The sequence below is a fragment of the Zingiber officinale genome, chromosome 2B (assembly GCF_018446385.1).
Source record: "Zingiber officinale cultivar Zhangliang chromosome 2B, Zo_v1.1, whole genome shotgun sequence".
NCBI classification, from domain to species: domain Eukaryota; kingdom Viridiplantae; phylum Streptophyta; class Magnoliopsida; order Zingiberales; family Zingiberaceae; genus Zingiber; species Zingiber officinale.
In genome coordinates this window covers 18,424,305-18,436,462 of record NC_055989.1, presented here as the reverse complement: position 1 = coordinate 18,436,462, position 12,158 = coordinate 18,424,305, and the positions used below count along the sequence as shown (strand labels likewise).

At 34.2% G+C, this 12,158-nt stretch overlaps 1 protein-coding gene across 1 annotated transcript; it reads right to left on the bottom strand.

Moving 5' to 3' along the window:
- Window positions 1-7,610: 7,610 nt before the first annotated feature.
- On the bottom strand, window positions 7,611-11,799 carry LOC122045435 (peroxisomal adenine nucleotide carrier 1-like). Its single transcript, XM_042605661.1, has 5 exons — window positions 11,492-11,799; window positions 9,983-10,214; window positions 9,740-9,886; window positions 8,255-8,421; window positions 7,611-8,160 (listed from the first exon to the last, which is right to left on the bottom strand). Exons 1-5 carry the CDS (start codon window positions 11,638-11,640, stop codon window positions 7,881-7,883), a joined length of 975 nt encoding a protein of 324 aa, XP_042461595.1. The 5' UTR covers window positions 11,641-11,799; the 3' UTR covers window positions 7,611-7,880.
- Between the last annotated feature and the right edge of the window lie 359 nt (window positions 11,800-12,158).

Below are 12,158 nucleotides of genomic sequence, written 5' to 3'. Positions count from 1 at the left end.
GCGCCATCTCATCAGCTTTTACCCATTTCTTATGATACTCAATCTCCTCTGGGGTAGAGTCACCATCAGGTGCATCAGGGCAAGCCTCAGTCAGTACAAACTTATAGGTTTGAGCAGTAAGGACAATGTCCAGGTTTCTTTTCCAATCAATGTAGTTGGGTCCAGTAAGTTTGTTCTCTTTCAGTATAATGGCCAGTGGGTTGAAAGTCATCCTAAGAATTACAAAAATAACTTTGGTCAGGACTCTAAATTTAGAATAATATTGATTTCTTAAACAATACTATTTTAAATTAACCAACACCTTAAAACACCGTGAATTTTGTATACCACGATAGTGTGGATGTATACAAATTCAACATTTGTAAAAGGAGGGTGTAATCCATTAATTTTATTATCTTGTCAACCTAGCTTTTTGACAAATAAAATTAATAGTTGGTTTCCTTCGATCACACAAATAATAGCAGTGACTCCGATGGGGAGGATACTATTAGACGTGCCTAAGTGTATACCATTACTTGACACTAAGTCCATTAATAAGATTGTGCCCCTTCCGATGGGGAAGATCACACGCTCTTAATTAATTTCCTATAGTCATCCAAAATGAAAGTTTGATCTAGTGATCCGCAAACAAACTCATCCGATATGGAGGAAGGCACTCAGAGCCAACGCGCAAGTTTGTTTGCATCACTTACAAACCAGTAATGGAGACAGTGGAATTTACTAAAATAAATCCCTCTCCCACTTAGTTATTTAAAGTGAGGAATTTTAAACTATCCTAGCATACATCACATGCATACACACACATCACAGTAAATAAAAGCAATAAATATGAAAATTATTTTCTAACTATTATGACATTTTTCTGTTACTGTCCTCCATGTGCACCAACCCTAGCTGCTGCCATCTTTAGCCACCGCCATCGGGCCGAGTCGTCACATCCATCTTGCTTCTTATTCCGCTGCGCCTCTGGTGCTCTATAAGTACCACGCCTCGCAAGAATCCGATCCGCGACAAAAATAGAATTTTACATATATCGATCCTATATTCTACGAGAGAATATACATGTAATCTAGATTGAAAATAAAATTCTAAAAATAATACAGCTCCTGTTATATTTGATACATTCAATCATGCACACAAAATAATGCCCTTGACATGTCCAAGGGTCCAATCACACACAACATCAATAAGTCATAATAGTTGGAGCCTGCAACCAAAGAGTTAGCACATCCTACTATTATCCTGCCTAAATTATGTATGACATGTACATAACCTATTTGAATTCTAAACACACAGAGGCAAACCCTAGTTCTGATACCAATTGTTGGTTAGTCCTAGGAAAACGTAGCGGTTCCACTATACAAAAATTTTTGTACAAGTGTCGAACCTTTCATTAAATGACCTATTGTGTTCTTTAGAAGTTAAATTAGGAATCACAGACGGAACTTAACATCATTGATTCCAAATTTAACTTATCTGTTCTTAATGGTTTGGATTTGAATTGCAAGCGGAACTTAACACTATTGATTCAAATCCATCTATGTTATTAATTCCATTAAATATTAATTTCCAAAATTAACTTCCAGGACTGCATGGCGAGGCACATGGCCTTCTTGGATATGGGAGCAACCACCACCGCCTGGTCAAAGCCTTTTAAGGAAAACTAATATTTAATTTCCTTAAATAACTTTAGGTTAACCAAAAAGAATAATCGAATCACAAATTCGAAAAAGAAGAAAACACAAACTCAAAAAATAAATTCGAAAAACTAGATCTAATTGCCTCTTGTATTTAGAATTCTTACAAAGAAAATAACTAGTATGATGCAGAAGAAAACTACTAGTTATACCTTCTCTTTGTAAGCTAATGACCTCGAGATCTTCTGCCGGATTCCTCGCCTCGCCTTGGACGTCGTGTGGGCGATGATCCTCCAAGATGAACATCACTCAAAAGCTTCTTCCTCTTCTTCTAAAATCCAGCCACCACCACCACCACCAAGGAGAAGAGAGCAAAAGGGAAAAGAGAAGGGAGAGGGGTCGGCCACCAAGAGACCACCAAGCAAAAGAATAAGAGTTGTATCTCATGAAGCCCCCCTCACCCCTTCTTTTATATTACTTGCCCAAGGCAAATAAGGAAAAACTTTTTACAAAAAATAAAATCATCCTCTAGTTTTTCCTTTTCCCTTTTTATTTTTCCTTTTCTTTCCTCTTGATTGAATCAATCACCAACATTAATTTTTGTGATGATTTTTTATTTTTAATTATGGTCGGCCCCTTGCTTGGGGCACCAAGCAAGGTGGTCGGCCACCTCATCAAGAGAAAAGGAAATATATATTTTTTAAAAATTTTACAAGAAGAAATCTTCTTATAAAATTTACAAGCTCTCTTTCCTAAAGTGGAAGGTAAAAAAGGAAAGTCCTAAAAATTAAAACCATGTTTTAAAATTTAAAACTTCTTTTATAAAATTTCATTTTTTAACATGATGATAGAAAATTTTAATTTTAAAACTTATCTTCCTTTTTTCTTAAACCATGAGGATGGTTAAAAAAGGAAAGTTTTAAAACATTTAAAACTCTCTATTAAAACATGTGGCCAAATTCAAATAAGGAAAGTTTTTAAAATTAAAATCTCTCTTTTAAAACTTATAGTTTTCTACAAAGAGAAAATTTTAAAAATTCAAAAACAACCCTCCATTTTTGAATATTGTGGTCGGCCCCTTCATGCTTGGTCACCAAGCAAAGGGTCGACCCCTATAGAAGAGGTTGTGGCCGGCCCTTGCTTGATCACCAAGCATTGGACCGGCCCACTTCTTGGACACTAAGAAGAGCCTTACATTTGGATGGACTTGAGGCTATAATGACGCTACGACAGGGACGTAGAGGAGAAATTGGTTTTGACCTTCCGATGAGCTTGAGTATCCCGTGCTTGCCCCGAACACACAACTCAAGTTCATCGATAATAACTCATTCCACTAGAGAGTTATTACCGCACTACCGCACCAATCCCAAATTACATTATGGGCTCCTTCTTATTATGAGTGTGTTAGTCTCTCTGTGTTTAAGATTACGAATGCCCACTAATTAAGTAAGTTACTAACAACTCACTTAATTAATATCTAGCTCCAAGAGTAGTACCACTCAACTTCATTGTCATGTCGGACTAAGTCCACCTGCAGGGTTTAACATGACAATCCTTATGAGCTCCTCTTGGGGACATTCTCAACCTAGATAACTAGGACACAAATTCCTTCTATAATCAACAACACACACTATACGTAATATCATTTCCCAACTTATCGAGCATATTGATTTATCGAGCTAAACCTCACCCTTTGATAAGTCAAAGAAATAAATATTAAATATATGTGCTTGTTATTATATTAGGATTAAGAGCACACACTTCCATAATAACTAAGGTCTAGTTCTTTTATTAAGTTAGTACAAAAAGAACTTACCTAAATGGTTCTACTCAATACACTTAGAGTGTATCAGTGTAATTTATTAATCAAGATAAACTAATACTTAATTACACTACGACTATTCTGATGATTTGTTCCTTTCCATCTTAGCCGTGAGCAACTATTTATAATTTATAAAGAACCGATAACATGATATTCTGAGTGTGACATCACACTCCATGTTATCTACTATATAAATTAATTGAACAATTACATTTAACAAATAAATGTAGATATTGACTAATGTGATTCTTTTATTTCAAAAATAAATGTTTACAAAAGCTAGGCTTTTAGTATACACTCCAACAGTATGTAGATGAAATACTTCTCATTGGAAATGATATCCCTACTCTTCAGTCAGTAAAGACTTGACTTGAGAATTGTTTGTCAATGAAGGACTTAGATGAAATAACTTATATTTTAAGCATCAAGATCTATAGAGATATATCTAAGAGATTACTTGGTCTAAGTAAGAGTACATATATTGACAAAGTGCTTAAACGTTTTGCTATACAACATTCCAAGAAGGGATTCCTGTCGATGTCACATGATGTCAGTCTTTAGAAGACTCAATGTCTTTCTTCTAAGGAAGAAAGAGACCATATGGATCAGATTCTTTATGCATCTGCTATAAGATCTATCATGTACGTCATGCTTTATGCTCGCCCAGATATCTCGTATACATTAAACATGACGAGCAAATACCAGTCAGATCCAGGTGAAGGTCACTGGACAACAGTCAAGAATATTCTTAAGTACTTGAGAAGAACTTAAGATTATTTCTTGATCTTTGGAGGCGATGAAGAACTTGTTGTAAAGGGTTACACCGATGCTAACTTCCAAACTGACAAGGATGATTATAGATCGCAGTCAGGGTATGCATTTTGCTTAAATGGTGGTGCTGTGTGCTGGAAGAGTTCAAAGCAAGATACCGCCACTAATTCTACAATAGAAGCCGAGTACACTGTCGCTTCAGCTGCAACTAAAGAGGTTGTTTCAATAAGGAAGTTCATTACAGAGCTTGGTGTTGTTCCTAATATAGTGAACCCAATAAACCTCTATTGTGATAACAATGGGGCTATTGTACAGGCTAAGGAACCTCGCTCTCATTAGAGATCTAAACATATATTACGGCGATTCCATCTCATTCGAGAGATCATCAATAGAGGAGATGTGAGGATATGCAGAATACCGATCGATGCTAACATTACGGATCCCTTGGCCAAGGCTTTGGCACATAGGAAGCATGATGATCATACTAGGTCACTAGTATTAGATATTTTAGTGATTGACACTAGTGCTAGTGGGAGATTGTTAGTATTAGCCCTAGTATCAATTATGAGATGATTGTAAACGACTCATTTTGTATCATATTTCATTATCAATAAAAGGCAAAGTTGGCTATTATATTTATTTTAATTCAGTGTCGAATGAATAAGTATAATATGTCATAGAGTAGGAAGTTCTAATCTACAACATATCAATTGGTTGAATTGATAGTGAGATATTGTAGATATACATAGAACACTACTCTAAACTATTCCTAGTCAAGTATTAATATACAAGGACAATATTAATGCATTGAGACTAGTATGTAGGTCAACGGATGACTTAATCTCACAAGTCATGGATATAAGATATCAGGTTGACACATAGGTATATATTAGAGAATATATACTGAATGACCCTCCATGAGAATGTTTAATGGATCGTTATATGAGTGTCATAAACATTCTTATGTGACTATTAGTATGAATAGCCCTTAGACCTGAAGTCACTACGGTTCCCTACATAAGGCGTTGTATACTTTGGTATCGGCAAACATCATCTGTAACAAGGTGGACTATAAAGTCGATCACTGGTATGCAATAACTTATGTGGAGAGATATGAGTGATGTAGATGGAATCTATCCCTTCCATATAACGGAAGCAATATCTGTGGACCCCTTGATTAGTAAGACATAAGAAAGCATGGTTATGCTCATATGAATCAATATGAGATATTGAGCTTATTTGATTGAGTGTGTCTACTTAGAGATCAAGAAATACAAAAATTGATAAGAGGATGACACGGTTTATGCCTCATTGATCAATCTAGATATCAAAGATAGAAAGATTGAATCATACAAGATAATAGCCACGGAAAGGTTAAGTCGGATCTCGACATTCTCGTCACTTTGGTAGCAATGATGTCTTGCTAGATGCCACTCATTGCTTATGTATCTAAAATAGTTTTAGAGACATTGTCAACGTTACGAGAACCTATTGGGTTACACACAAAGAACATATTGATTTGGAGATAGGTTCATTTTAGTTTGACTAAAATGTGATGAACCATTGGATGAAATTATTTTAGTGATTGATATTTGAGTTAGTGAGAGATTGTTAGTATTAGTTCTAAGAGTCAATTATGAGTGATTGACACATCCAGATTAGAATAATTGAGTTAGATTTAAGTGAATCCAACCATATAGATTCAATTTAATCCGAATTAGACTTGAGTTAGACTCTCGTGAATTTATTCACTAAAGAGGAGTAATGGTGATTAATGAAACATTAGAAGAGTTAATTTCGAAATTCATTCAATTTCAAAATTGAATTAAAAAATGAAGAGTTCAAAATGACCTTAATAGAGTGTTAATGCTCATTAAGTCTCATTAAGTGAATTAATACTTATTAAGTAATTTCATTGGATGAAGTACAAAAGCATTTTTTTCTCTCATTTTTGAGTGTGAATTCATTCATCTTCTTTTCCTCTCTTTCTTTAGCCGAAACTCATTAGAGGGTTGCTAGCATAACCTTGAGTGTTGGTCTTCTCTATTTTCTTGTGTTCGTGTGGATATCGAAAGAGGCATGGATACATGATTGTGCTGAGATCCTAGCTGTCGAGAGATCGAGTATACGCATCAAAGGTATAGCTCCCTATCATGTTAAAACGTAGTATATGTTTTCTTCCTTCGCATGAATCTTCTGATAAGAAGTAAATGTTTTCCACTGTACTTTTTGCGTATTTAATGTCCTAGTTCCTTACAATGGGGACAGGATGGAGATTTACTTCAAGAACAGGGATGACAAACCTATCCTTGTCCTATCCCATTACTATGCCTATGGAATCCATGTGATAGTCGTGGATGCTAGACGCGCAACATTAGCGCCTAACATAACTTATCTCTAATAAATTTTATATGTAAAAAAAAGTTATATATATAAGGATAACTTTTAAAATAACATTTTTGACTTATTAAACATTTTATTTTTACTTTGTTTTTTTAACACGAATCACTAAAATTAATCTATGATGTGAACTCTGTTAATTTTATATTTATTACTCATACATTAAATTCAAGTCATATAATATAACTTTATAGTGGATTAATATTTAATATTAATAATGGACATCATAATAGGCAACATTTTGGAGAAAAAATAAAGATAATTCCAAATTAACACTTCAATAATAAAAGAAAATAAATTAAGAATATTAAAGAATAAAATGACTATAATAATTAAAAAATTATTTATTTATTTATTTAATAGTTAATATTTTTATTTAAATAATAAATATAAAATTAATTATAATCGTTATTAAATTATTGTTCTCGCCTTATTTAGCATATTCATTAGGATCATATTTTGTTCATATCACGATCTAAAATTATTGAATGTAGAAAAAAATAAATAAATGAAGTTTAGAATTTAATATTTTAATACAATATCAATATTTAATATAAATTTTAAGTAACCATTTTATTAAATAATAAATAAAATTTACTAAACTAATAAAATAGGCAAAAACATTGCTATTTCCAAATCTCATCTACATTATATATTAATTAAAGAAAGTTCTAAAATTATTAATTTCTTAAAACAATATGAGAAAGATATTTTATCTTTGTATTTTGATAATTTCCTTAATATTTTGTTTTTTATTTAAATTTTAGTTACTTTTTAACAAAAAACTTCTAAACAATAAATTTTCCACTCATAATATCCTAACTATTGCATGATATTCATACTTTACTCGTTTGTATTTAATCAATTATTGCATTACCTTCCATCTCTTCAGGCAGAGACTCAATGTCAATGCATTACCATCCATCTTACACTGATTAGATTGCTACTAACACCAAAAACAAATTGACAAGAACAATCAGTGATCAGGAAAACAAAATCAACAACTACTGAAATAACTCCTGAGAATCACACTACATGATTGATTTATTGAAGAAAGTCAGAATAGAATCAGAACACTTACAGCTGAAAGTCCTGAGAATTATTGTATGCTTGAACTTCTACCTGAAGCCATGTAGCTGCTGAAGAAAATCTCTAGTAATTCAATTGAATTGCCAAAATAATTGGCTGCAACATTGCCAGCTTGCAGTTTGTGATCCAAGTTTAACATGGAATGAATGTTTAACATGCATCTAGTGGCTCTTAACTCTCCTCTCTGAGGCTAATAGAAACCTTTTAAGTGCGAGCATTGAAATCCATGTAAGCGTTGAAATCTTCTCCTTTATCATCAACAGCAAGGCAGAGCTTAAAACAGTTTTAATAATCTGAGCGTTCAAGCCTTTGAAGAATCCAGGAAGCCCCTCGTTCTTCCATATGGAAGATAGCGCACCCAACATTGTCTTGGGACGTTTAGATTGAGAATCCTTCTTTGACCCGTCTTCTATATCTGCAGACTGAATCATGACTTTACACCTAGTCAACAAATCATAGGCAATGTTAAACATCATCTTTTACACGGTTTTCAAGTACTTTGAGAATAAAATCTAGCAATCTTTGCACAGTTTACCTAATGGCAGGGTAGGTCAAAACAGTTGCTACACTCTTTGAGATGGCACCAAGTAGAAACGCTGAGAAGGCAGAAAGAGATGCAGGAGATGATTTTGTGTTTTCTGTTGCAACTGTATTGCTTTGTCTCCTCAGAACCCTTTGTTTTAATTGATCGAATACTGTATACTTCATATTTTGTCAAGACAAAAAAGAAAAGGATCAATATTGAGTTTTCGGCAGTGACTAACCAAGAAAAAATTGGGGCATTCTTCCAGTGATACAATTAAGTCATATGCACTTACATAAAAAAATTATTTACCTTTTAATTAATTTACTGTAAGTTGAGTAGCAATGAACAAAATCAATACAATTGGCCGTTATTGGTACAAATTAATACACATTTTATTCCGAAGTTTTATCAAGTTCTCGGGTCCAGAATATAAGAAGAATCACAAAATGGAACAATATCGCAACCACTAGCCCTGATTAATTTTATGATCCTTTCATGGTTTCTAATAGGTATTTCAAGGGAATCTAGCAAGTTAGATTTACACAAATTCAGTCAAACCTCTTGGAAAACCTTGTTTTTCTTCTTCTTAATATGAATATAGCAGACAGATGGTGACACATCAATACCTGTTAGGCACTTAGGTGCATTTCTAAGAATACATGTTCTGTTTCTCTTATATTCCTCTTATGTTCTGTTTCAAGTCATAAGATGGGCTTCAGTTAAGTCAAATGAACACTGAGGTTGAATAAACTATAAAGCATTGTCGTTGTTTCATGATTTATCAGGCTACTTTCAAGAACATTCAAATGAGAATATTATGAACTGATGCATCAGGCATAAGGGGTAGCTTGATATTGGTGGATTAAAAAAACAGTTCAAATTCCCAATGATTCTCAGAAAAGTGCTTGTTCATATTATCAACCAACTTTGGAAATGTAGTTTTAGACAAAAGAAAGTTCTCTTCTATACAGGTTGAGTTCATTTAATCACCAAAGAACACTACAATAATCTGATCTCATGGATATTAGTCATAGGTCGAGCCATCCAATACCAAAAAACAAAAATCTAGTCACAACCAAGCTATCAAACACTACCCTTACGCATGTCAGTCTTGCATAAAGCTATTAAATGAAATGATAGAGTCACACACAAACCTTCTAAAGTTACACAATATATAAAATAATCAATTAATCGTTAATTCTAAAGCGCCATATTATTCTTTTTTTCAAGTTTTATTTTGCAGTTACCACATCAAACAAAACCATTTTGTTCTGTTAAGGGAAAGAATCTCCAATGATACTCTAGATAATTGATATCCAGGAAGGGGAAATAAATCCTAAAATGTTTTGAGCAGGATGCATTCTGTATAAATTGTTCAATTATATTGGAGTCCATTGTAAGAACAAAAAGAAACTTTGCTGATGATATCAAGTGAAGATCAGAGTATGCACAGAGGCCCCTATCCTAAATGCAATTTCAGATATTTAATGTTACCTGAATTGCAGGATTTGCTGTCAAAAGGAGAGAGATCCCTAGGCCATCATAGGCTTCAATCCAATGTCCTTCTGAGAGAGTTTCCCATAATCCTTTAGACTTCCCAAAGGCACTAGTTTGCATTCTTGAAGATGCTGTATCAAGGGGCTGGAAAGATGCAAAACATTCATCCATCAAAATTCAGAAAACTAACAGCAACATAATTTACTAACGTCAAATACATATCGCAAACAAAGTTCCTACTTGTGTTACAAGAACAGTGCAAACCCCAGCAGCAGCAGCAACAACCAAATTTGCTGTAGTTCCAACAGATTTAGCACCACTCTTTTTTAAATGAAACCGTTTTAAGTAGCTATAACTATAAAAATAAACAAATTGTGAGATGAAAGATTGCAGATTCTTGGTGCCTAAGCCTTGGTATAGGGATTTATATTGGCGTTTGGAAATGGCTTCCCACAACACGTCGGAAAGGTTCCTGATTGAGCCACAACAAAAAAAACCAAGTCAAAACATTGTACTGAATAAGTTGAATTTCCCAGTATCAAAATAATCCAGAGGAAAATAAGAAATCAACAGAATCAAGGATTAATTTCATTTCCCACTTTGCCTATTCAAACTAGTTTGGATGTGTTAGTTGCCTACTACTATTACTAACACCATCGAAAATACAACTTGGTTATGAACTGAATCTCATTGTGTAATTTATCAATTATCATTGATTCAAGGATGTGAAAAGAAAGAATAATAGCAAAGGGTATGGTCCAGAACAATTTTCTAATATAAGAAGGTTATCACACCTTTTTTGACCACGTATTTAGTATCCGAAGGTTTCTCCAGAAGGATTCATAAATGATGAAACCATCCCCGATCACCTGTTTTATCATAGTAACTCATTCCTTATTTCTAGATTTTCAGTCGTCTTCATTAACTAAGATAGAGATTTATTAGAAAATCAAAAGTAGATATGGTCAAGAGTTAAGCGCTAAATCTGAAGTCTGATCTTAGGTATAATTTTTGAAATGCATATGAATGAGAACATAATTGTCAAAATGTTATATGATCCAGTCAACCCTAGAAGAAGACCTTTCCAGGTCTATTGACAGTTTACTTTACAACAAATCTGCTAAAAAAGGCAAAAAAGTTCATTTTCTCATGTTCAGAAGCAGCAAATGAATTAATGTTACATCGACTCATGTTATTGTAATTAAGAGGAAAAAAACATTCCATTTTAGGACTCAAGCTATCGTGCAAAATGTTACCAATCCTCCATTATGATACTTCAAATATACACAACGCCATCTGTACAGGACTCATGTTTTGGTTATTCATACAAATTCTGCAATTCAATTCTCACCACACAAGCAGTAACAGAGACTCACTCTTCTTCGGGAATGAGATTTTTTTTTTCTTACACAAGATGACTAAGTTCGAAAACCTGATCAAGATCTATCATGATTGGTAAGAAATATCAGGAAATTAAAATTTTTGAATTTTCAAGAAAAAGATGAGAGAAGCCGGGCAACTCAGAAGAGATGGAGCAAGCAGATCCAGACGATCAGACGCACAAAGCACGGATCTAGCTTGAGATCATAAAACCATGAAGAACAAGGTAGGAGATCAACTTGAATAACAAGTAGACAATTGAGCGACAAGAATAAATCGTCCAAGTAAATCCAAAGGCTAGATCTCTATCCTCAGAAAAGACAAGAAGGAGAAGAAGAAGAAGAAAGAAAAAAAGAGAGCGAAGGTGACCTGTACTTTCCCTGGCCGTGGGATCGGACCTCAGCCTGGAACTTGGTCTTGCAGGTATCGAGAGGGTAGAGCGCGGTGGTGCTCACCAGCGCCCCAACCGCCCCCGACGTCGCCTCCGTCAGCGACTCCCAATCCAACTCTTCCGCCATCTCTCTCTCTCTCCTCTCTCTCTCTCTCTCTCTCGCTCGCTCGCTCGATCGTCGGCCTTAGTTACTCGCCGCCGCTCTTCGCTTCACATCTCTCGTCCGAGATGGGAACAGGCGCCGAGCAGGGCGAGTCGCGACGGCAAGTGCTTTGTCACGTGAGTCACGCGGTATTTGATACGGAAACGGGTCCAAATTGTTTGGGATTATTGCGGTCAACCCTAAATTTATGATCTTGGCTTAGCATATTTTCATTTGACCCTAAATATATTCATTTTTCCAATTTATCTTTTGTTTTAAACACGCTGCTGAGGAGTACCAAGCGTGAAAATAACCAAAGAAAAAACACTAAGGGCGAAATTGCATATCAGCATCGTAAAATATTATTAATATAAATATAATATACTTCCTTCTAGATATTATCATTTAAAAGAGGTCATTAAATATGTTATTAATTTCCTTTTCAAAATATTATTTAAAAAAGATCATTAAATTTATTATTATTTTATCTTTGAAAAAAATAT

Excerpts from the sequence above, each read along its gene's own strand:
- LOC122045435 (XM_042605661.1), bottom strand. The coding sequence starts at position 11,640 with ATGGCGGAAGAGTTGGATTGGGAGTCGCTGACGGAGGCGACGTCGGGG. Across the intron at positions 10,215-11,491 it reads CACGGCCAGGGAAAGTACAG|GAACCTTTCCGACGTGTTGT; the intron begins GTCACCTTCGCT and ends TGGCTCAATCAG. Across the intron at positions 9,887-9,982 it reads GCACTGTTCTTGTAACACAA|CCCCTTGATACAGCATCTTC; the intron begins GTAGGAACTTTG and ends GCATCTTTCCAG.